The sequence below is a fragment of the Monopterus albus genome, unplaced genomic scaffold, assembly GCF_001952655.1.
Source record: "Monopterus albus unplaced genomic scaffold, M_albus_1.0 scaffold27.1, whole genome shotgun sequence".
NCBI classification, from domain to species: domain Eukaryota; kingdom Metazoa; phylum Chordata; class Actinopteri; order Synbranchiformes; family Synbranchidae; genus Monopterus; species Monopterus albus.
The window spans coordinates 1,157,966-1,183,142 of record NW_018127907.1 but is presented as its reverse complement, the minus strand read 5'-3'; the positions used below and the strand labels follow the sequence as shown (position 1 = coordinate 1,183,142).

Sequence of the window (25,177 nt, the reverse complement as noted above, 5' to 3'; positions counted from 1 at the left end):
ATGTAAATGATGTTAACACTAGACTATGGGGACAGCTGTGGCTCAGGAGGTAGAGCGGGTCGTTTTCTAACCGGAGGATTAGCGGTTCGATTCCCGGCTTGTCCAGTCAAGTGTCCGTGAGCAAGACGCTGAACCCCCAGTTGCCCCCGGTGATAACAGCGGTGTGTGAATGTATGTGACTGCAAATGGGTGAATGACCAAGTAGTGTGAAAGAATTTTGAGTGTGCTGTAAAGTGTAGAAAAGCACTATACAAGTATAAGACCATTTACCACACGCCACAGTGGGAATGACTGTGACATTAACCTCTACTACAGCAGTCAGTGTAGCAACAGACTAGCTAGCAAGAAATGGAGGAGGTGAAAATAGAGGAAGCCCTGTCAAATTTTAAATTTGCTATATGGCATTTGATTTTCCAGCAAAGTACTGGACCAAAACAAAGATTACTTACATCTCTGCCGATGCACTCTGGCTTAAACGATGGCTAACACCAGTAACATGCTACATCACAAGGAAATGTTGCAGTCATTGTCACCTGCTCAGTTGCCAAAGGCCAAACAATGAGAAGAAATGTGTCAATTTTCTTAAAAAAAAAAAAAACAAACAAAAAAAAAAATAAAAAAACGAGACTGCAAATACGAGTTTCTATGACAACAGGCAGGGTTTTGTGGCTCCGCCACAAGTGTAATTGTAGTTGGGTAGCCTAATTGATTTACAAGCAGAATTATTATATTATGTTTATCTTTATGAGGACATTGTTTATACATTGTAGGGATTCTGCTATAGTTTTTTTTTTAAGAAGATAGAAATCTGCTTGTTTAAATAAAAAAAACATTTATTTAGGGACAGATTTTTTTTTTCATTTTACACTAACCTACAAAATAAGAAATACCTGTAAGAATCAAATACCTTAAAACCTTTTTTTTGTTAACTTACACACCTAAGACAGCATATATAAGACTGACTGTTTACCTTCTTCTTTGTTAAATATATCATGAGCTGGCTGTATCATTACACCCCTACTACTGGCTCTGTTCATACGGTACATAACACACCAGACATATCAGCACATGCACTGCTATAATGTCGCATTACATTGTCAGAAGCTAAACTGCTTTTTAAACTGTATTAACTATGAAATGATAACAATGAATCTAAGTCTAATCTATAAAAGTGGTGACACTAGGATGACTTTGCCTCCAACTAACTATAGCATGTAGTATTTATCATGTAGCTCTGAGCTGGATGTTTGTCACTGTGCAGGCTGTCAACTGACCAGAAGGCAGCCATCCCTCACATGATGCATCACACCACTAAAGTCGATGAGACCCATGATTCAGCATCAACCAGAAATGTTAGAATTTAATGTGAATCTGTAAATGCAGATTACATAGAGCCGCAGTATCATCCTTAAATAACTATGAGGACACTCCTCAGTAGTAATGAGCTTAGGAAACACCAGCACCACTTGTGACATGAGAGATCTACTCCACTTAGAACAGTGCCCGCCATCCATTTCGGAAACAGAGAGTTTTGGTTTAGTGGCACACTTTCTGGCATGTATGCAGCCAGCCACAGGGCCTTGGATAATGTCTGTGTAAAACTTATGTTTCCTTAAATAAATCAGGAATTAAAATTTCTTCCACATCACAGCTGTCATAACACTAAACTGCCAAACTCTGCTCGTCAACTGGCACGACTGTGATAAGAAAGAAAGACATGTCTGCTGCTGCAAAGCACGAGGCAGAGCAGAACTCACTGTAATCTCCATGTCTCATCTATGGCTGTTTACACAGAAGTACTTCACTGCCACAGAAACAGCCTATTTCTTATTCAGGGTCAGAAAATGTGACATTAAAATAGTGTATCTGTGCTAAATCGTCTACATTTGGTCCCAGATGTGAATTATGTTCTAAAAGGCTCTGGATCTGACAAACAAAGTACACACTGCGATCCAGAACTCTGAGCCATCTGCCACTGGAGTCCATCCCTGAGTGAACACTAAACCAGTCAGGGCCTCCAGCCAATTAAAAGTCTCCATTTGTGAACATTCCAAAATGCTGCCATCCATGAACATTTACCCAGCAGCCCCTGGGGAGACTCCACAACACTGCGCTGGCCTCTCACTCTGCCCATTTCCCTCTTCTGTCTCGGCCCTGCATCTCCGGCTTTGTCTGCCCACACAAAAGCTCCCTGCCTACACCACTTCCCAGGTCACTGCTTTGTTGGGGTTTCTACTTGCTCCTCCACTTTTTTAAGTACTTTTAACAAGTCCGACATCACATTCCAACCGCTGGAGTTGTTCCCAAAGCTCACCTGCCGCACAATTTACATAAACTCTATTGTGGTCAAATAAATCTGGGGGAGTGCTTTTGACTCGCTGACCTCTTTGTGCATATAGAGTAAAATTACTTCCCTCCAGGTGAATTTAGCAACCAAGTTTCCTGATGGCAGGGGGAAAATAACTGGGCAGGATTTGGAGGCTGTCGATTCATCTATGCTAGGCAATGGTTAAAGCTCAAAGAATTACCATTTAATACCTAGAAAAAGTCAAAACACTACTCTGTCAGAGTAAATGTGAAAATGAGCACACAGTACATTAGATGAGAGAAAAAGGCCAAAGGGGAGTGGGGTTGAAAGATTACCAGAACTTAGAGGTCATTCATTTTGATATGTTCACTGCTTTCTGTGCCTACTGATCAACAACTACAGTGGGCAACATTTGCATAGCACAGCACAGTTTCCTTACTTGACAGGCAAAATTTGGGCCAAAATGAACACTGAGGTCCACCAGGGGTCAGGAACTACACAAACAGAGCAGCAAATAAATGAGACCATAAAACATAAAGGTCAAGCTCCCAACACTTGTGCAACTTCTGTTTCTATGGCTGTGATTCATGTTAACACAGTCATGAGGAATTTGAACTTCAAACAGAAGTGGTTTGTTTCAGGCCGAGGCTGAATTTGGGCCACTTGTATAGCCTCTACCGCACAAACCTTCTGCAACTTGTTCCACTTCCTTCTGGTAAATAAAGCAACCACTGGTTATCGGTCTGACTGGCACTCAGTCATTCAAACCCATGTGATATTCTTCAGTATTGTATAGACTACAGACTCATACATAAAAAAAAGAGGCTAAAAAACCTGACAAAGCAGTTAAAGGTAAATCATGAACCTATCCTTCCTGCCACTATTCTGCTGGGAGCCTCAACATTTGCACTGTCTATAGGGAGGGGGAGGCAACCAAGTCTTCTAATAGCAGGGAGGAAAACTGGGCAACTAGTTTAATCTTTCTGCCTTTCCACAGCGTTCTTTCAGCTTGTGCGCCTTTTGATGAGCCGCAGAGATGCAGAATTTGATCTACTGCTTTTACTACAGCAGTGCAAGTACCACCTTGACGCCTTAGCTGGGCCCGTGTATGTGTGTGTGTGCGAGCAAGGAAATGTGAATGACAGAGGGCGAGACTGTGTTGTGTTTAAGGTTTGCAGAGACGGGCAGAGGTTCTGCAGACAAACAGAGAGGACAAGTTACAGCACAGCGTGATTATCACAAGGGAAGAGGAGGGAAAAAAGAGGCACAAAAGACCTTCCTGGATTGTCCCTCTACACCAGTCCTCCGTCTTTCCACTGACTCATGGCTCACAAATGAAAACAGACTTTAAAGGAGAAATTGAAAAACACTCTTTACTTAAGGCCAAGTGCTTAACCATGTGACCGTACGCAAACACCATTGTGCTGTCAGAGAAATGGATGACTGTTAAACTTACAAGTAGGTGGACCACATATTAGACCATCAAAGGAGGACGTGTGGCCTGGTCAGAAACATTTGCATGTGCAAGTTGCATATAACAAATCACAACACCCCTTCCTCTATTTCACATAAAAAGAATTTCAAAAATCCAACTTTGCCAGAATGTATGAGAGCTGTTGAAACACACAAACAATAAATGTCATTGTTGCCAGTAAAAGCCAGCGAACCCCTCCTAAGAATAGGGAGCTCTCTGACAGTGTTTATAACAGACATCCAAAGGCAGCTGAAGCCCACCAGATGTTGAGGCAGAACGGAGCCTCGTGAAGTACCCAGGCAGAATGAGGTCAGGTATGAGATCAGGTTTCTAGAAGCTCAGAGCTACGAAAGGGCAACAAAGATTCTGATATACCTGTTGGGCCTTAGAAACTGGACACCAGCGGAGGCGGTGGGAAGAGAACCACTCATTGCCGACTGTCAAAGGGAGCAGAAAGTCTAAACCGGTAAACAGTACAATGGTTTAATGGGCCTCCATCATGGATAGCTCAGTCTGTTCCAGGTGATACATACTGAATGTGTCAATAAATCAAAAAGTACTTGCCATTCCAGTGATGTACAACTCAACCCCTGGTGCATCGGCTCACATTCCCACACAACGACTACATTTTTCTGCCAGCAGAAACCACCCTCTAAATTCCTGACCAAATGATTTGCACCTTTGGAGTCATCATCTCACAAAGTATTTGCTCCTTTCATGTGTTTTTTTTTCCTCCCCCACTTGTCAACCCTCAGTCAGCAGGATGTCTACGTTTGTTTTCTTCATGTTTTAAATCTGAGATTTGATGACAGCTTTTAACACATGGCATCACCTTGTCAGTCAAATTCACCGAGCTGTGTGAAGCAGCCAACGACCCGCCTATGGCTTTTGTGTTTGATAGAAGAAAGGACTTTAGAAAAGCAAAGAACATAAGCATGGTTTTGATCTCATACAATATAACTGATATGAAAATAAATCCAAGAGTGACCAGCACACAGAGGGATTAGGTAAACATTACAAAACCTGTTACGTTAGCTCTAGTTTGGAAAAGTGAGCCTCATCAGTTGAAACCTTGATGTAGGCCTTGGGAGTAATTAGCCAGGATTACAGCCTGTCTGGCCTGCATCCAGGCAAGGCCCTGGCTTCACTCCCTCACCACAAGTCACACAAATCCTGATGATGTTCATGACTGTCAACACCGACATCAAGCCCACTGTGGCTTCATAGGAAATCAATTAACTTTGGTTGAGCTACACCTACATCATGGCCACACTCCCCCCACTGGCAGCTATGCAGTGAGATGACTTCATGCAAGTTAGTGGAGCCTCGTTGTGTCAGGCAAGGGAGAGGGGAGGTTTACACCGCACCCCGAGCTGTTTGGGATCAGAGCCCACCAGCCCTTCGCCGCGCTTTTCACATCTGGCTGAGTGACACCAGCGCTGAGGTGATCAACACAAAGGAGACGCATGGTGGCTCAAATATCAGAGGGACAAAACAATTACATGACCAAGCATCAACTACACAAAAGGACTTCAACAGCCAGAGAAGTTGGACAATAAAAAGGGGGATGAGGTGCTAAAAGCCTCTGCAAAGGAAGTGTAAGAATAGCTGTGATAAAACAAGTCAGTGATTTACTCGTATTAGAAATGCAATGGTCTTAATTGCTCAACCAGATACCAAAACAATGATTTATGTGAATCTGGAGATACATTTCTTCACCTGGTGTGTTTACTTTTTCAATAAACTCTACATGTCAACACACTTACCGCTGTGTATGTGCACCAACTAATATTTTTGTGCATCCTTTCATGTTATACAAAGTTATGGTGCTCCAAATACTCCTCTGTACTAACATTCAGAGGTGATATCAAAGCTGTAGGGAGATGTGTATTAAGAAGAGATGTGGTTGCATCATCTGAAAATGTTTCTGAAGAGAAAAAACGACAAAGGTAAAAAAGTAGACACTAGGCGAGAGCTAGATGGGCTGAATGGAGCAGGGCAGGAAAATACCAGTAAACCACTACTGGTGGTGAAAAGGGGAGGAAATCACCCAGGGATGGGGAAGAAAGGAATGACCAGCAATGAAACACGACCTCCTAGAGGAGCTGTTGAAGAGTGAGCAGGGGGAGAAGAAAATGAACTGATATGTCAGTCAGGATATGGGGGTGGGGGCGTCTGACTTTAACAGTGTGAAAACAGGACGTGTTAACAAGGAGTTTCACGGCGCTGCTCCCTTCAACTCGAGTACGTTAAACCACAAAGCCAAATCAGGATTTTTCACAGTATGGCTCAAATAATGATCCACACAAATCCACCAAATGATAAAGTCAATTTTAACTCATGACACTTTGGTTGTGTTAAGCTTGATTTATTGTTATGGTGCGTCTGTGTCGCCCTGCAACTACATCACCAAACACTATTTGACTGTGAGTTTTGTGCCACTGTGTTGTGTTTCTTCACCACTTACAGACAATACCGACTGAAACTGAGTGGGTCATGTTGGAGTTAAAACTAACAGATGTTGAACAGCAGTTACTTTTACTGGAATTACTGCAACACATAAGAGAGAAGACGTCAGAGGAGATGGCCTGTATGACCGCTGAACCAGCTGCGGCAGAACGAGGGGGATTTTTCATGCTTGTCCAGCCACTGACGGACACGAACAAGGAAATGCAATACAACCAATCACCGTTGTTGTCTTCATTGCCATGATGTGCAGTTACATTTCTGGAGAGGTGCACGACAGGCTACGGCATAGGGTACAAGGCTACATGTTACTGGCATAGGTTTAACACAGAACCATAAATTAAGCTTTAGACACAATCTGTTTGAACTCCTCCCCTCTGGATGGCGTTACAGGTCACTGTGCACCAAGACCACCAGGCACAAGGACAGTTTCTTTCCCCGGCCAATTAACACTTAACCCAGGACAGTATGACTGGACAATAAGTACTCAATTTTTATCTCACTTCCTAATGAACATTCCTTTGTTTACTTGCCCCTTGCTGTTGCCTTGCATGGGGATATGTACGTGCACATTGAGAGCCGCTGCACCACAGTCAAATTCTTCGTGTCCAACACACCTGGCCAATAAAGCTGATTCTGAGACAGACACTTGCTCACAGGTGTTACTAGGAGGCGCAGGCTGTATGTACAAGCCTGTATGTTTGAGTAAAGATGAGCCACAGTGTGTGTGTGCATCGTTATCTCACCAGACTCCCTAGGCCTGTGTCACACACACACACACACACACACAGTCATTCACTGCTGCCACTTCTCATAGATATTCCCTTCGACTCGCCCTCATACAGAACTCACTCCTGTCAGTCAAATCCTCCCTTTCTTTCCTGCATGCCTCAGTCAGTCCCTCCAGAGCTCTTTTTGTTGCTGTGTGTTCCCAGCTCCGGGGCTCCCTCTGTGCAGGTCTTGGTGGTCTGGTGCGGAGGGTGGGGGTGCTCAATTGTTCCCACACAGCATCCAGCCCCCACTGATCTGTCGTTCACTGGGAAATTTGAGGGGGAGCAGGCCAAAGCGAAGCATGCAGAAAGATGGAATTACGGATGCCTAGCTGACACACACACGCATGCACAGCTACTGAATTGATGCTACACTTGGAGCATACTGAAGGAGTCTAAGAGGGAAACTTGACATTCAACAGTGGTTGAAAGCGGTGGCTGCCAAACACCAAACCAGGTCCACAATGGCACAATCATTCCATCATCTAGACAGGATTCATGCAACAACCAAACTAGGTAGTTTCAGTACTATTCATGCACTTCTTTTAGTATAATTCTTTTGTAGGCTTTGATAAACAGTTTTATTTTGGACCAACAATAAGACAGCCGTTGCTGGCAAAGCAAAACGGGATGACACAAGAGCCTCTGATCACAGAGCTGCCACGCTGTGATTTGCAGGAAGCCGATAAGCGCAGCGAGATACGGCAGAGCTGGCAGGCACGTGCAGCCGCCCTCCCTCCTTCCTCTGGCCCCATCTGGATGCTCCATGCAGCCAGGCTCCCCCTTAGGTTCACAAGACCTCAACCTCATGATACTAAACTCAACTATCTTGAAGGCTGGCCAAACAGTTAGGGAGGAGATGTCACATACACAGGGCAGAAAACAACAGGAACCATCACATTATCACCACTTCTAACTGATCTCCAAGGACGCCTCCAGAGAGGAGCAGCTCTAACCAAATGCTCAAGATGGATTTATTGATCAGCCTACTGACAGTTCACTGGAAGACTATAACCTACATGATTTGGAAGTCAACATCAATAATCATTCAGAAATAACACCCCTAAAAAAGTCGGAGCGGAGGACTCCGGCACTCACATCCTCATGTAACCAGCCAAAACAAAAGCTGAGCTCAGTAATGAAGGCTGTGATGATTGTGTTTGACTCTTTAGTATTCCACTAACAATATTTGCATGTCAAAAAAAGAAATAAAACTTTTATTGTAATTGTAGCATCTATTTTTAAAGGTATGTAAAGCAAGGGGAAACTGGAGCTGCAGAGGTCTCTCCCACTGCTCAGGAATGTTATCAGAGATTACAGCGCATGTCTTGGCTTTGGCACAGGCTGTTTATTTAATCTCAACCCCCACACATTATCTCAATTTTCCCTTCAAATCAATCACTGCTCTTAATGTTTGTGTGGCTTCTTCCTCCTGGGAAGAAATGATGCTCTGCTAAGAAGAACATTTTGTTAAACTAAAAGCAACCATACAGCAACTCTTAGGACTATTTTCAATTTGATTTAAAGATGTGCAGCGTGCTGTTCTTTAAAATCCACTTTGCCACATTAAACAGCATTTTAACCTGGTGAAACCACTGGGTAATACTAGCCTAGATCGTCATCTTACCACCGATTCAAGACTGCCTCTGCTGTGGTGGTTTGGGACGGTGTCCTGTTGACAAAGTTAACTCTAATCTATCATTTTGATGCACCATGACTAATTCCATTTGTCTACCATCATCAGTTCTCATTTATTACTGTGTAATAAATGTGAAAACCACTGTTGAAATAAAATGGATTTGTGATTCGTTTTAGTTTGGAAAGGTCAGGCATAACGTTCTGGTATTTTTGCTAAAACGATCAAGACCAGGCTACATCAGTGGCAGTCTCAATGTAGTAAGCTGGTTAATGTCTCACTGTTTAGAGGACAGGACATTAACAGGACAGGGAAAACAAGCCAGTGGATACAGGACATTAACAAAGACCAAATGTCTGGCGATTGTTTTACATGGTGCATCTTATTTCTTTTGGCCTTTTCCTTACATAATTTGACTTCAAGAAGGATTGATTTACTTAAACATTGCCAAGTGCAGTGCTGAGGTATTTCTTAAAAATAAGATGTGCCAAAGAAATTCCCATAAAACCAAGTGGGCCGTTTAGGTTTTATGGGAATGACCTTGAGAGGCAAGTAAGACAACAGGAGGGCAGTTTATTAGTTAATTATTACAGGTGTTAAAATACCACAGTCCTACAGCATAGACCTGCTCAAATATTGGTCTTTGAGCCATAAAAGCTTCTGCAGACTGTTTATGCCCCAGATTCCTGCTCTTATCTTATCCGGTGAATGTCACTGCAATAACACAACCTGTTATTCCCCAAGCGGTAATGATGCGGGGCATGCAGCCACTGGCTCAGGGGGAACAAGCCCTCAGAATGCAAGACTACAAAATGTCTCAAGATTACCCAGAGGCCAATGCGCTGAGGTCATGCACGCTTTGAGTTTCAGTCATACTGCACTGAACTGATTATGAGCAAGTGATGTTCCTTGTGCTGAAGGGAGGAATGACCCTCTTCTCTTTGATCTCTGCTATTGTCCCATACCTGAAGCATGACATCAAGCCTGACTGTCAGATTAAACCAAAACAGGCTTTGCTTGAAAAGCTGCAAAATGCACAATGTCCAGCTCTGCAACGAGCAGCCTTTGACATGGCAGATACGGATCTGGTCAGTGTTAAGAGCTCGGCTTTCACACATACAGTAGCTGGTCCATGTTGCAACTGTGTAGCCGCACTTAGCGGTTACCTTTTAACATTTGTCACAGTATCAAATGTAACTTAAAAAATAAACACTCCCTACTATTAGCAGATAACTTCATACAGTACAACCACCATTTACATTCTGTTTGTGACTACTGATGTTAGCATCTGTTGTCACAGGACTGTGAGTGCAATTTACTTTGAATTTGAGTGAGGTATTCAACCACAGGCCCTAAACAAATCATCAGCCAGTAGGCAAGAACCTTGGAAACAAGGTCCTGAACTGCTTAAAAGACCGATACCATGGGATCAACAAGGAATTTACCAAGTGAGCCTTTGGAAACTGTTTATCACTTAATTCTGTCTATGCTCAGTCAGTCCATCTCAATTTTACTGCACTGAAACATCTTTATTGAATCTCAAGTCTGGTTTCAGCTGAGCCCATTGGTTTTGACTGGTAACAAACATTCTTATATCCAGGCTGCCAACAATAATACAAGATGTTTGTGGTTAGAAACGGCAAGTTTAGAATCCTGTGGTTCCAATAAGACTCGTATTCCACCGATCTGATTTATGATGCACATATCAAAGAGAAACATTTCAAAAACTATTTCTGACACAACTGGCAAACATACTGTATAATTTTTAAAATACGTCTTCTCTGCCACATACGTCCGCACAGTTGTGGTTAAAACAAAAACAGCACATGATTTTAGACATTGTGATCACAACCTCTTCTTCTGTGAACCAAAATTATTTTATTGTAACATAAGTATCATATACTGACTAGTTCAACTTCTGCAGATGAAAAGTGAAATATTTTCCAGGGAACCACTTCCTTGATTATTAACTGTTGAAACTAGAACTGAGATGTACATGCAGTTAGCTGTGTAACCCTCATGCAAAATCAGAGATGCAAGACAATTAAATCCAACCAATGCAGACATGCTGGGGTACCTTCAATGACATCTAGCATCACAGAGACAGGGAGAAAACAAAAGCCTCCTATAGACTTGTGTAAAGTGCATATAAAAACAAAATCTCAGCCTCAACTCCAATTCTAATGAGCTGTCGTGGCCTCAACAGGGACAGTCTCAACTTCCTCTTACTATGCAAAGTAAAATAACACATAAAAGTTGATCAACCTTGTCAGAAGAAATACAATGAACAGCAAAAAAGGAAGGATCTTGGGTCTGAAAGGTTCACTGTAAGAATTTTCATAAAGGAAATAGAAATTAGCTTTTTAAAGCTGTCTAAAAATGTCAAACTGAGCTATTAATTAAATACAAAATAACTTAGAATGAGGAAAACAAAACAGGGACATGACAGTAGCCATGCTGGGATGACCTACTTCTATAAATTTAAATAAGAATATCATACTGAAGCCACTGCAGAGCTGGCAATCAGAACAGACTGAATTTATGTGCTTGAATACATGTGTGCATATTTATTTTAACCACCATAAAAATGAAAAAGGAAATGAGAGAAGGGAGGGATTTAAAGTATGTAGGGCTCAGTGGAATTTCAAACCCCAACCCCCGTCCACCGCTCCCCTCAAGCATTCACTGTAAAAGGCCCCCTGCGTTAGTTTCCATTACTTGGGTTTAACTCATGATTAGCTCAATTGATTTGCCTTCTCACCTCTGACTAACAGTTGACATGGCAGCATTCACTGGTGCATTACAGCCTGTCCTGAAAGTGCAACATGCACCTACACGGAACATGTTAAAAACACTAACTCACACTAACCTAGACAAAGGGGGCGGGGGGGTGGTGGAGTCCATAATCCACAATTCACAGGAATGTTTACTAAATCACTTCCGGCTGCCCGTACTTCACAGCCAGAGGAGTCTCTACCGAGGAAGCTTGGAAATAAACACAGGCCTGGCTTCTTTCACTGGAGACCAGATCTTGTGTGCTGATTTTACCCCCTTTATTGTTACAAATTACCTACAAGTATTTCCTAAATGAAAGCTGTATTTACCCATAGGAACAGTGAAGTGTTGCCAGACACACATTTGCCTGAAGGACTGATCCCCAACCTCAGAAGTGTTTCAATGCCACCTCACCAAATTCAATACTATACTGTAACATGAAAAAGCACCTGTGTGAATAACCATGCTTCCTTATAGACTCTGACAGAAAGACACAAAATGTCCAGCTACAAAAGTGACAGTTCAATTGTTTATTGGTTTTCTGTGCTTTTTCCATTGAAACGACTTCTAAAGGTACTGCATTTAGTGAATGTATTAGTTTTTGAGAAAGCCATCTGGAAGAACACTTTAAAGTTATGCATAACCTAGAATAGCTGGCTGTCTCTACTGTAGGTGTGGAGCTACAGGACAAGCCTGAGAACAGATGCTACTGACTTACTTACTGATTTACACAGAGCCTCTTTATGCTAACTTTACTAGCTTAAAAAGTTCGCATCAGGACCACCGGGAAACTCCTCCAAGACCCATGGGGGGTCCCCGACCCCCACTTTGAGATACGCTGCTCCAAACTACGGTGTTTGTGGTTAAAACCGGCCTGAAAGCAGAAATATAAGAGCTCACCATTAACTCCTTTGTTGGGGACATCGTTAACGTTGAAGCCTTTGGAGCTGTAAGCAGCTCGGACTTCGTTGCAGTTTTTCAGCTTCTGCTCCGCAGTTGCCGACACGGTAAACACAACCAGCGTGCAAGCCACACACAGCACCAACAGCGTCTTCATCTTGTTGTATCGCGTAAAAATAAAATAGCTACAAAGTTAGCACAAAAAGTTAGAAATACAGGCGCTCAGGTGTGTGTGTGAGCTAGGACAGCGCTGGAGCGACCGCGGCGCTGAGCTTCCTCATGGAGACGCTGGTTCCTTCAGCTCCGCGGACCCTTCATTCACAGCAGCTCAAACCACCGTGACAGGGGGGAAAAACACCGAAAATACCGTGAAACGAAGCCCAAACGTCGTCTGGTTAAGAGGCCCGATATGTGACACAAATGTCGAGTTCCAGCCTCAGTCGAAAAAACACACGAAGAAAGGACAGAACTAGTTTGAAAACATGTAAAAACTTTTTAACTGCAGGCAAGAATCTCTAAATCACACTGCTGCCTCACAGCTTCGACGAAAGTATAACCCACAGGAGGAGAGCAGACGGGTTAACGTTGTCTCATAGGTGTTTTTCTTCTTTCTTGTTTTCTTTCCTAACTTGAGGAGGCCGTGTTTCTGCAGGACAAGACCCAGGACTGTACGCTAGTGCTGCTGGGATCCAGATGTGAGCTGAAAACCCCGGCGGACACCCAGGAGAGAGTGCAAGTTCCGGGGACAAAGACCCAGGAATCAGGAACACCAGGGGTGGAGCGTGGAGCAGGGACTAGATTTCTATGTCTAGTAAGGCTAACCAGTGCTGGGAGTCAGGACTGGAGCTGAGGGCGGAGCTACACTGTGCACAACACGAGGGCTTATAATTATCAGGCCACACGACATAAAGGAAAGAAACATTAGCCAAATGGCCCTAAATCACAAATCTCTTTCACTACAGACCCCAGTTTGACCTGGGGGTGCAGAGGGGTTTCTTGTCTTGTTTTATTGTTGGTGTGGAGATAACAGCAGAGATAAAACCCTCTGAATTAAACAGATATCCCTCCCGCTTCTCTCCTTGTCCTAACAGGCATTAAGTGAAATCATTAGTGAAGATAAAGTTTATTGGGGACCTTTGGTTGCAGCCTCATGGACTCTCATGGGTCCCAAGGCCTCCATGTTGAAGAAAACACTTTTAATGCATGATAGTCATTTACATAACAAAAAAGCACAGGACACTGAAGAGATATTTTGTCAAAACGTGGTATTTGTATTCAGCATATAATAGATCTTAGTTTGTTTAAAATTCATGGATTAAAACCTGGCTAGTGTTATAGTACCTATGGAGGTAAAAATACAGGCCCGTGCACAAACACAGGTCAGGCTGTGTTCAGGTAGCAGCATAGCAGTGGTGTAATATACAGCTGCCTGTCATATCATGTGCTCAGTGTTGTAAACTCCAGTGACTTCAGTGATTAAAGGAGTGGTTCATCTGTACAAGTGAAACTGTCAAACTCAGATTACTGTCTGCTTGAAAATGAATGTTTTACATGTAGAAGAAAAATGACAGGGTGCTGTGCATTACATATAAAACAAATCATGCACAGCTTTACAGACAAACACTAATATCCAAGAAAAGATTTTAAGAAATGCCTTTAACAGAATTTCAGCCTTAAGCAGTTTGTTCTAAAAGTGTGTGTAACTGTAAAAGAGTGTGTCTGCATATGTGTCCTGAATTTTGCATGTCTTCCTGTTTGGAAAGTCTTTATATCAACTTTTTTAAAAGGTCATCTGTTCAACAGATACTTAATATCCACCATGTCCTTGTCTGTCCTGTGCTTGCTAAGAATACCTCTGGTCATATTTTTTTAATATTTTGTTCTGGTGTTTTCAGACACAGTTTGTTTTATCAGCTGTCTTGCTGCTCTGCTTCTGGCCCATGTCCTCATCTGAGTCTGTTGCTTCTTGTATCAGTTAGTTTTGTACTGAGAAGCTAATTGGGTAAATCAATGAAATGTGAAAAGCAAACTGTCAGCCTTTTAAATCACCACAACCGGTCACATATCAGCCACTGCCTTGTTCTTTCTCTTCAACAATAATAATATATATCATTCTAACCATTAAACTGCTTTTTCATCATGTCTCGAATGTGGGACATAAAATTTGATGAAGTGCACATTTTTTGGTCAGTCTTGTACACAAATCCCTTAATTTAAAAAAAAGGCCATAATAAGATGTTTTACTCCCTGTGTTTAAACATGCCAGGACTTGTGCGGGGTTTCTCTGTGTGTGTGTGCACACGTCCATTGGTTTGGGGGGTTGCACCAAGCAAAATGACATTCCTCCTTTTGTGTCCACATTCCTCAGGCGGCTCCATTCATTCTGTGTGACTGCGGCTGCTGCAGGGGAAGCCAGGGGTTGCTGAGTAGCAGGAGGAGGATGCTGGTGCAGGGCGCATGGGAGAGCATGGGCCCGGCGTTGCACTCAATAGGCCAACAAAAGGTAAGAAAATGCTCCAGTGCCATGGTCATTAGACATGAATGAGCTTTGAATGACGTGACATGTCTCAAGCGTTTCTCTCTGGCAGAGGAATTTACACATCCAGTGCAGTAAAAATCAGACTGGACTGGGAAGTCCACATGCACTCATGCACCTGAATTACTGTATATTGCTATTTTAGTTTATATGCACTGTGATGACCCTACAGGTTTGTAAATGTGCCTGAGCCTAAACATCTTTGTGTGACCATGAAATAAAGCTACAGTACATATTCATAGGGAGTCAGTCACTCAGACAGAAAATGCAACAATTCCTGATAGTCAGCTATTTTCACTGTTCCCGCTGATTAACATCAAATTGACCTTTCACTCTCATAATGCATGCTGTTTCAACATTGGCCCAATATTACCCTAAGAAAACATGTGAACTCTGCATTTGAATGGGCCTATTTGCCCTTTCTCCAGCCTTGCATTAGCATTATAACCCCCCAACTAGGGTTAGCTGCTACTCCCTCTGCAACCAGCGTTTGCTCATCTCCTAATAATCAGCCTTTCTTTTCCATCTTAAAAGCTACAATCCAGTTCAGCAGAGAAAAGCACAGCTGGAAAACAATGTTTTTATCTGGGTCTGGGGAGCAGAGGGGGTGTGTGGCCGTGAAAAGTTACAGCAGAGCGCCAGGACACAGAAACAGGATTTTGAAATGTGTTTTCAGTGACAGGTGTGATATGTGTCGGGCTGTGAGTGATTGGCCTTGTTAACAGAGTCGACAGGCTTTAAAAGTGTAGACGAAACACAAACAATTAGGACTCATGAACCTTGTTTCATTGTTGAGCTGTGGACAAACATCTGTGACCTGGTTGAGGTGACTTCAGGAGTAACACTAATGGAGTTCAATGTGGGGAAACCCCACAGTGAGGGGCAGAGAAATTTCTTTTTGCCTAGAGGGGTTCATCATCTGCCTGGAGAGAGAAAAACACTCATGATTCACATGCCATTTGAGGATCTGGAGAAGTAACACAGTCCAGATACACAGATGATATGATTCATGAAGGACTTTGAAGTGGATCAGAGAGTGAACAGCAATAAAGTAACATATATACTTGCAACATTATGTGTCCTAGTCATAACCTCTGCAGCACGCCAATCATTTTCTCTGAAAATTCCAGCTTGAATACCTAATGTGTGATGTTCAGTGTGTATTCCAGTAGTTAATTTATGAGCTGTCATTTATGGTTTTACCACTTTTCTCCAACTTACCTTATTCACTGTTACATAATGATTTCCTACATTTCCCAGATGGACTTTCAACAGCCTCAGGGAACTTGTTGCATAAGAAAGCTAAATCAGTTTAACAGTGTATTATCTGCTTCTGTCTGAAAGGCTGAAACATAACACTGATGTTTCTGTCCATAATTTAAAGTAAACTATAGTATGACAGTTGAACTAAATTGCTATTGTCTTTTATTAGAGTCATTCAGTCGAATACAATGTCTCTGGTAGCTGATGTCTTGCTACAGTGGGGATTATTTTCAATAGCTGGCTTGCCAACATCATTTTCAGGTGACATGGAGGCTGTACTAGCAGCTGCTAGCAGCATTTATCTTAACATTTTTCATGTTCATACACAATATATAAATATTATTTTAAGAGGTATTTCTCTGTACAGCTGTGTCATACTTATCCAGGCTAATCATCATTTTTCTGTCATTGTTTCATTAACGTAGCTACTCAGCTATATGATGGAGATTCTTGATCCTGTCTAGTAAGAGCTGACTGGTCAGTTATTTTATTAACAGACTCAGACTGCCGTCAATAGGCACAACATCAGAACTATAGAGACAGGAATACTAATTCAAAGGTCTGGAACCAGGGCCTTATATGAAATGGTATAATGTGAAAAACACATGGTGGCGGTATTAAGAAAGATGAAGTGAACAGGCTGAAAGCTACATATAACCATTCATGGGGTTGTCATTAGTCACACAAAAATGTACTGCATAAGAACAATTTGAAAGATTTAATAATCCCTTAAAATTTAATGGATATGTACTTGCATATGAAGTGAACACACCATCATTTTAGAGTGACACATACGTATGACAGAACCTGGCCTTCCAGCTTCTGTAACACTGGATTTTTAGGACAGAGCGTAATAATAATGCTGGAGTACAAACTGGTATTCGCTGTGTGTAAAATGGGTCATGTTGAAAGCTGTATGAAGAAGAAGCCTCTGGTGTTTGATTCTGAGGGACTGACATCAACAGCCAAGATTTACTGGTGATGATTTTGGCCTCTGTGTTGTTGCATCATAATTGGGTGTGGTCACAAGTACAACAGACGACTCTTGCTGTAATGATGGGTGTGTTCCAACAGAGCTGAACCACTGAACAGAGAGGTCAGCAGAGCAATGCCTTTCCCCCAGACAGGATTTATTGTGGAGTTGTTAAATGTGCACTAACTAAGCTTTTACATGCTGTCTGGTAAATCCAGTGAAAATGGGATAGGACCTGTTGTCTCTCTGCTGTGCTACTCCCCTCTATGACCCTTTACTCCCTGTAGTTCTTCTGTTGTTATTCCTGCTTCTCTTATCAGTGTATCATCTGTAAATTAGCCCTAACCAACACTGGCAGTAACATGCTCATGATTTTACCTTTGTATTGAATTAATTTGATTATAATTTTGGAGTAATTTGAGCTAGTGCAGCTGTAAGCTCAGTGGTAATTAAACCCATAAGACCTAAAACTAATAATTTTACCAGCTCTCCCTGGTGGTAACGAGCAGTATACCATGTCTTTCCCTTAACCATCACCAAACATAGCCTCCGGGGTTGATGAGGACCATCCTGCTTTGTTTTTCCACTGTATTTTTTCTCTGTCTGTCTCTGTTTAGAGGAGGGAGGGGCTGCTCCCCTCTCACACACACACACACTCAGCTGTGTGTTTACACACAGTGCTTGTAATGCTAATGCTTGAGGTGTGAGGATGTGAACATTGTAAGGAAATGTATGTGCCAAATACATTCTTGTTTATAAACCAAGACACTATGTCTTATTAGCACTTAGGGGCTATTATAAACAATAGTGAATGAGGAAACCTCATATGTCTCAAATGTTGTTAAAAGTACTTCACTGATTTAGCATTTCACTCCAGTAATATTGTCAGACTAATGATAGTGAAATTGATGCAACAGAACCAGGAATATGGTCTTTTTATTCCACAGTTTTCTACTTTTTCAAAACCTGGTGCTTAGATTACCCATAATTCAACTTGACCTTCTAACAGTTTGGTAGGAGATTTGAGTGTTATGCTAGTACCAGCCAATGTAGCCTGGAGCCACAGCCTTCTAACCTCAGGCACAACTCCCTCTGGAGACACAAAGGGCTTTATATTACTTTTACTACATAGGCAGTAGTCGTCCTCAACAGGCTTTGATGTGTAAAACTGGTTTCCTTTAATAGTCACACACATACAGACACATCAACAAAAAACTTCAGATTTTACATGGTACCCTTTGCCATCACTGTTTAACTGGATAATCATGTTATTGGGCATTCATTTGTATCCACTGCCTACCCCAGGCCTGATACTGGCCTGGGTTTTTTGACTGCCTTTCTCATGGCAAACACAGGTATAATTAATAACATTAATTAGTGCTGCATTCTGCTTAGATGCTCCAGTGTCAGGACCCTGGTACTCTCTATTCTGGACCATAGGCACAACTTACTGGTCCAACTATATGGAACAGAGTCATTATTACACTTGTGTTTCACCTGAAATTATTAAGTGTCATATAGTCTGTGAGTCCAGTCTACAGTCACAGCTTCTGGCAACAGCTTTGAATCAGTGTCTTTCATATGTCCATCACACCTCCTCAAGTCTAAGCAGCAAGGGAGCTGGGTTCCAGTTTTTGCCACATCTCATTAACCAAACAAAATAAACCAAACAATCTATAAAATCTGACTAAAAGACAGAAGAAGAAATTATTAGACACAAGGGCCAGGCTCAGAAAATGCACAAGCCCAATGCAACATAACAAAATTAATTTACATATAGTTTTATACATATTTATATTTGATATTACTTCTCACATTACCCACAGTGCTAAAGATTAAGCTAGAAATATGCAGCAATGCGTCACAGTCCGGCCAATATTTCAGTCCACAAACTACATTCTTTTGTGAAATATGTAAGTATTGTAAATCAACATATTCTTGTAAACATGGCACCAACACAGAGAAGCTAACGTCTGTACAGTTATGAACTGGAGATTTAATAATAGACCTTAAATCTATTTTATCACAGGGCTGTTAGTGTAAAAAACAGCATTACAAAATAAAGCAAACACTGATGTTGGGAGTGGAAAGACTTGAGTTAAGGGAATCAGACTGAAATAATTTAGCTATCACCTAGACAGAGAAGAACGACAGATCTACAGCAGGTAGTAACAGAGCATTTAAAGGTACAGTGCACCATCGTAACAGAGCATTTAAAGGTACAGTGCATCTTTAAGTAAGGGTTTCACGTCAGCCTTCAGGGATAAGGAGCTCACTAAAACTTCCCCAGCTGAAGTTCGTTGCTGGCAGGAGATCATTCACTGCCATGGAAGAAAGTAGCACAAGTTTCCCTCTTCTTGCAGCTTGTTTCTGCAGGGTAGTAACTCATAGCAGGCTGGGAGTTGGAGCATTTTCAAAAGGTCTGTTTTGTGTCTGTTTTCCAAGTAGCTCCTCACTCACAGGTTCATGAAAAATCTGTCTATGGGTGTGTGACAGAGGTGAGAGCAAAGAGGAGGCGAGGCAACAGGGCACAAAAGTTGTGAGGGCAAGTTCCTTATTTACACGATGCCATGAGTTTATCCAGTGTGCTTTTGCAGGTTTGTTGAGAAAATCATGTCATTTTGAATAAAACAAAAGAAGTTCTTGCTGAGACCAGTAAAGAGAAATGTAGCATTTTCTGTTTATGATTTGTTTTACAAGCCACTAACCTTTATATCAGAAACCAGAACTTTAAAAAAGGGGTTTATCATGTTCCATTGAGTTTGTATTGAATCCTAAGGGAAAGAAGTGACGGGAGCATGTCAGTGCTGACACAGCAGCGTCACAGGGAGCATTAGAACCAAGTAGCTCTTCCACAGAGGAGCTGCAGCCGAGGAGACGCCTCCGACCCCAGCTGTGGCCAACCGAGGGGTCAGTAGCTGCTCCTGGAAGGTGAAGTCATCCAGGTTATCGGCGAGGTCTGAGAGGGAGACAGAGACAAGACAGACAGATGGGTCATGAGAGGAGGCGAAAAATGAAATATGTGAGAGAAGCAGAAAAAGGGATGGAGACAATTAGAGCAAACACTGTCACAAAAGCTGAAAAACATGTGTGGTATGTCTGTCCTTATGCATGATGTCTTACCCAGCTGTAAAAACAATGTTAAAGGGGGAGAAGGAGAAACCCAAGCTCCACATACATATAACCAGATGTTACATGTTACTCCTGTAGACACATTCGGAATCACATATATTTTACTGAGGGTGAGTGTTGGTGGATTTAAGTGGGCAGTTCCTGAAAACAGAAAATAAAAATAAAAACTGCAAAGAATGTATGAGGTTATGTCTCAAAACCTGAACCATCCACTCCTTCGGCAGTATCCTCCTACATGCAGCTATTATTTATTTTTGTGGATAACACTTCCATCTGTTTTCACTGTGTTGTTAATCACAGAAACAGTGTTACACTTCTGCAGTGAAGTTCTGTGGGCCCGTGGGACAACACAATTAAATGTCTTCTGGGATGGCAAGGAGAGAATGACACTGCATGGTGTGGGTGTGTGCTCTACTGTCCGCTGCACCTAACCTATCATACTTAACTTTCATCTCTCCTTTACAGCTATTGTAGAGATGTCCTGGAACAAGCCACTCATTTTCTCCAGTGGGGGTCTTCAGTTAGTGTGGCTTGGCTGGGAAACCCTTACATGTCAGTATGTGTGTTTTTTATATGGATAGGAGGCAGAGCTTTCTCTCTTTAGTTTCAGTTGCCCATGTAAATCCACTATTACTCCTCCATCACGACGGTTTCCTCCCTACTTCTCCATCTGTCTTGTATGCTGCCATGACTTCATGGTCACCCGCTGATCACTAATGTTAAGCAGTGCTCTGCCTCCCTGTGTGTGTGTGTGTGTGTGTGTGTGTGTGTGTGTGTGTGTGTGAGAAACATACTCTGAGCTGAAGTGTCCCCTTTCAAGCCAGATGCAGAGCATGCACCCACACCACACACACTTACAGGTGCATTTTTGGCATTACTTGGTGGCTGTACACATATACACACACACTCTCTCTCACACAAACACACACATCTTTGTTTTTGTCACTTACTGGGTCCCTACATAAACTCACATTCATTTCTGGGAGACTTACCCTAACCTTAACCAAGGGTAACACTTGCTCTGTCTTTACACCGCATTGTTTTTGCAGAAGCCATTGGTGGGAACCACCAAGTAACAGCTGTAAAGCTAATGTGCTCCCATTTGTCTATCCCCAAATGTAGAGCATAGCAAGGCCAAAGCCAGGCACACAGTCACATCTGATCTCCTAAAATAACAGCCACCTCCAAACTGAATTAGCTGTCTCATCTGATCTGTGTATTGTTGTCCTTAGTGGGAGCAATCCAGTGGGAGGAAGTGGCTAATCAGAGAGAGCAGTCAGGAGGCTGACTAAAAGCTTCATCCTTCTCGAGTAGAAACACGGGGCAAAAGGCCCTTCCTCCCAGGTCCCTGGTGCCACGGGCCCCTGCGCTGCTGGGTACCATCTTAAACAGAGGAAGTAGGCAAATAAATAAACCTCCAAAGCTCCAAACTGCATCTCCTACAGATTTCTTTGCGGTTACAACATTGTTTGAATGGCAGCCAGGGGACAATTAACGTTTTTTCTCCTCCTGTGTCCTCTGGCATGGCAGTGGGCAGACATTCTTCAGGGCTCTGAAAAAACAATTCGTCACTGGCGACAGAGGTGCACTGTACTGCTGAGCCAATTTAGCTCAAGGTGCAATTCGATACAGCTCTTATATATACAGTGAATAAGAGGGAGGGCGGGGGGTGGGGAGCATGCGTGTCTGAATTTGTGTGTTTGTGTGCGGATGATTGAGTGGGGTGTGTGTGCTTGTCCCTTTCTGAAAAAGTGGGTGACAAAGTAGGAGCACATTGTGTTTGGTGTGCTTTACAGTGGCTGTAATGTGGGTGAAAGAAACAAGTCTCAGACTGTGAAAAAATCCCTCAGACCGAGGAGGTAGAAAGGGTCTTTCTTGTCAGTTTAAACACTTCGACATGAACAGCACCACAGAGGGGCCTTGTTCTGTAGGTTCTAAAACAACCCAGCGGGGACTAAACACTGAACACAAGGTTAGATCCCCTATACTCCTACGCAGGGCTGGGACTAATAATATCCTGGTATAATTAGTGATGAACACCTGTGCCTGTATGTGTGTAGTAAAGTACTGTATAGACAGACTGAGAGTGAAAAGAGACAGACGTAATCCAGATCCAGCTTCTTTTCCTCTTTTCCTTTTGGAGCCTTTCAGGGAGGAGTCAGTGCAGTGGACAGGCAGGGACAATTAGACAAATAGATGGATAACTCCTAGCTATATATAGAGCCACAATCCCGGCTGTGATTAATGTGACCAGTGTGGGCCCTCGTGGCTTTTAGCGGAGCCAGGTTCTCCTGCTCATCCATACAAACCCACCATTATGAGACTATCACTCGTCAGAGGACACCACCTTGCTAGTGAACCCCTGCTAGCTTTGTTGCTCCTTATGAGCTCAAGATACGATCCTGGGGAAAGGTCAACAGTCCACCCACTGATTGGTTACACTGAGCAGGCAGGACAGACACATTCAGGTCAACAGGCAGTTTTCAGACAGGATATAACTTATTGATTTCTTTAGTGACCATTGCTCAGGAGAGCAGACAAATAAATCCAGATTGTGGTTTTCAGGGTGAGTGGATGTTTGTTTGAATCCCCCTGGAGTGCATTCATGTATAAACTGTATATGTGTGTGAGAACAGAGAAAGGAGGAGGAGGGGGAAGAGAGTCTGGAGTTTTGTTTTCGGCCACACTTTGTGCCTGAGGCTTGTCGTTTACAGTTCACAATTGTCACAACAAGAACACTGTATAGAAAAACTGCAACAGTGAGTGAAAACCCACATTTTCCAGTACACCACAACTACAGGTGATGAGTACAGGACACAGAAAATCACAGGAAACACTTCATTTGAACTGTCTCGCATTTTCAGTAAACATGTTCCTTAAATGCAGCCAAGGTACTTTCAGCATAAGGTGCACATCAGTAGCAAGTTCACATATTATTATAACCCCTCTGGCAAGCGTGTACCTTCACAGTCCTGTACAGTTTATTCAGTACATGTGTGCTATGCGCAGAGACCTTTTTTAGTCACATAAGTATGTGGAATGTTGTCTCCAAACACAGGTGCTCCTAATGAAATGGAAGAGATGGTTTAGATTGCTGCTATGCTGGCAGACCATGTGTGCACATAACACACCTAAGCTAGTCAAATTTGATCTAGGTTTGCAAGATTCAACAGCTTAAAAGATGTTATGGTTTCTGAGGTAAACCAAATATTTTATCACGCATCTCATCTCTGCAGAGCAAGCTATTCACTTGGATATTAAACTCAGTAAATTTAGAAACTGAGAGGCCAGTGTGTGTGTGTGTGTGTGTGTGTGTGTGTGTGTGTGTGTATAGCTATACAATGTCCTCACTTTCTCACATACATTTAAAGAGCTGTTTGGGGGTTAAGACTTGGTTTTAGGGTTAAGGTTATCGGTTAGGTTAAGGGTTGGGGTTAGGCATTTAGTTGTGATAGTTTTTAAGATTATGGTTAGGGGCTACAGAATACAATATGCCAGTAAGTGCCTTCACACAGATAGCTGTACAAACAAGTGTGTGTATCTTTAGTCAGGATCCACCCTTACACCTGCAAAGAAGAACAGTGTTTCTGTAGAAAACATGTACGAGCTGCAGGATTGATGGATTGGTTCTTATCTTGTGGAGGGTTACAGATAATCACTGTGATTATTGGCTTGTTGGTCACATTCTGTAATGTCTGTAACTTGGCCAGGGCCTGATTGTCCTGGGACACTGCTGACTGAGAGCTGGGAAGGAACTCTGGGAACGGTGCAAGATGCTTCTGTCCATGGGCTGACAGGAATGTGACCGTCTGCCTCCACACCCACAGGCCGACCACAGGGGCGCTCAGAGAGGCTGGGAATTTCGGGCCAAGACAAACGGGACGCCCAGAGGAGGCCCTGCTCTGGGCCTTTGCAACAGCTTCGCTCTCTGAGCTGATCTGTCCTCCCAACCTACACAACACTCACTGTTATTCTAAGCTCAGAGACCCTCCCACACAAAGGGCAAGAGCGTAAGACTGGGAGACATGATTCCAAAGTGGGGTTGAGCACATAAACAGATAACCCAATTTAAAAGGAAAGGCACAGAAATGGAGTTTGGAGACTAAAGGACATTTAGTAAACCAAAACAAAACAAGAACAATGATGGAAAAAAGGAAAGAGACAGATTTAGACTGAATCTAAATCTGAAAGATATTAACTCCAAAACAGATGGGTTTGTTCAAATAAGAAAGGAATAGACTAAGCTGTCAAAAGGGGAAGAAAATGTCCCAGACACTCTCTAAACTGTGGTTTTGTGAGACAAATGCAAGTTAATAGATATTAATTATTGGTCTGTGAAGGAAGGTGGTGCCAGTGAGGAGATGACTGGTATCTCTCTGCATCATCCAAATTAGCTTTACTCCAGTGTGTTTATCGTCTCCACTTCTAGTAACAACTAATATGATTGTAGAAAAAAGAAAGAAGAGGAGCTTGAAGAGAAACAAAAGCTCAAAGGAGGAACATACATTTTCATTGAGAATATTTCATAGTGTTGGCTTTGCGAGGGTGGAAAATGTGTGTGTGTCTGTTCACGAGAAGTAAAAACCATAACAAATCAAACATACAAAGAGCTGATTCTGTGCTGAGGGCAAGGGGCTTGTTCAGGGTGGGGACCGCTGCTGTGTACAGAGAGGGCCTGTAACCCTCAGCAGCTTGGATGCTGGTGCTGACTGAGGGTCAGAGGTTGGCATGGAGCACCGGTAAAGGGTGTTTGTAAGGCCACTGGACAAAGGAGGTTCTTATCAGAGAGAGAGGCAGGAGTGGTCATGCACAAAGGCAAGCTGACTGGTGGGTCAGTGTTTGAGTTTGCCTTGGAGGACATTCTGGTCCTGGTCAGGGGCCCTCTGAGGAACACATTCTTCGCATGCTATCTTTATCTTCTAATAATGAGGGAAACTGACATCC

At 42.7% G+C, this 25,177-nt stretch overlaps 2 protein-coding genes across 3 annotated transcripts in view; both read right to left on the bottom strand.

Moving 5' to 3' along the window:
- Positions 1-13,715, bottom strand: part of gpc4 (glypican 4) — a 31,763-nt gene extending 18,048 nt beyond the window's left edge. Inside the window, exon 1 of one of the 2 annotated variants that reach the window (XM_020595502.1) lies at positions 12,330-13,715. In XM_020595502.1, coding sequence (XP_020451158.1) covers positions 12,330-12,486 — 157 coding nt within the window. In that variant the 5' untranslated portion in view covers positions 12,487-13,715. Of the gene's footprint in view, positions 1-449; positions 536-12,329 lie in introns of those variants that run through there. The other variant, XM_020595503.1, reaches the window with a different exon arrangement.
- A 6,077-nt stretch (positions 13,716-19,792) lies between these two features.
- Positions 19,793-25,177, bottom strand: part of gpc3 (glypican 3) — a 106,167-nt gene continuing 100,782 nt past the window's right edge. Inside the window, exon 8 of the mRNA XM_020595550.1 lies at positions 19,793-20,060. Within this exon, the coding sequence (XP_020451206.1) occupies positions 19,903-20,060 (158 nt within the window). The 3' untranslated portion in view covers positions 19,793-19,902. The remainder of the gene's footprint in view (positions 20,061-25,177) is intronic.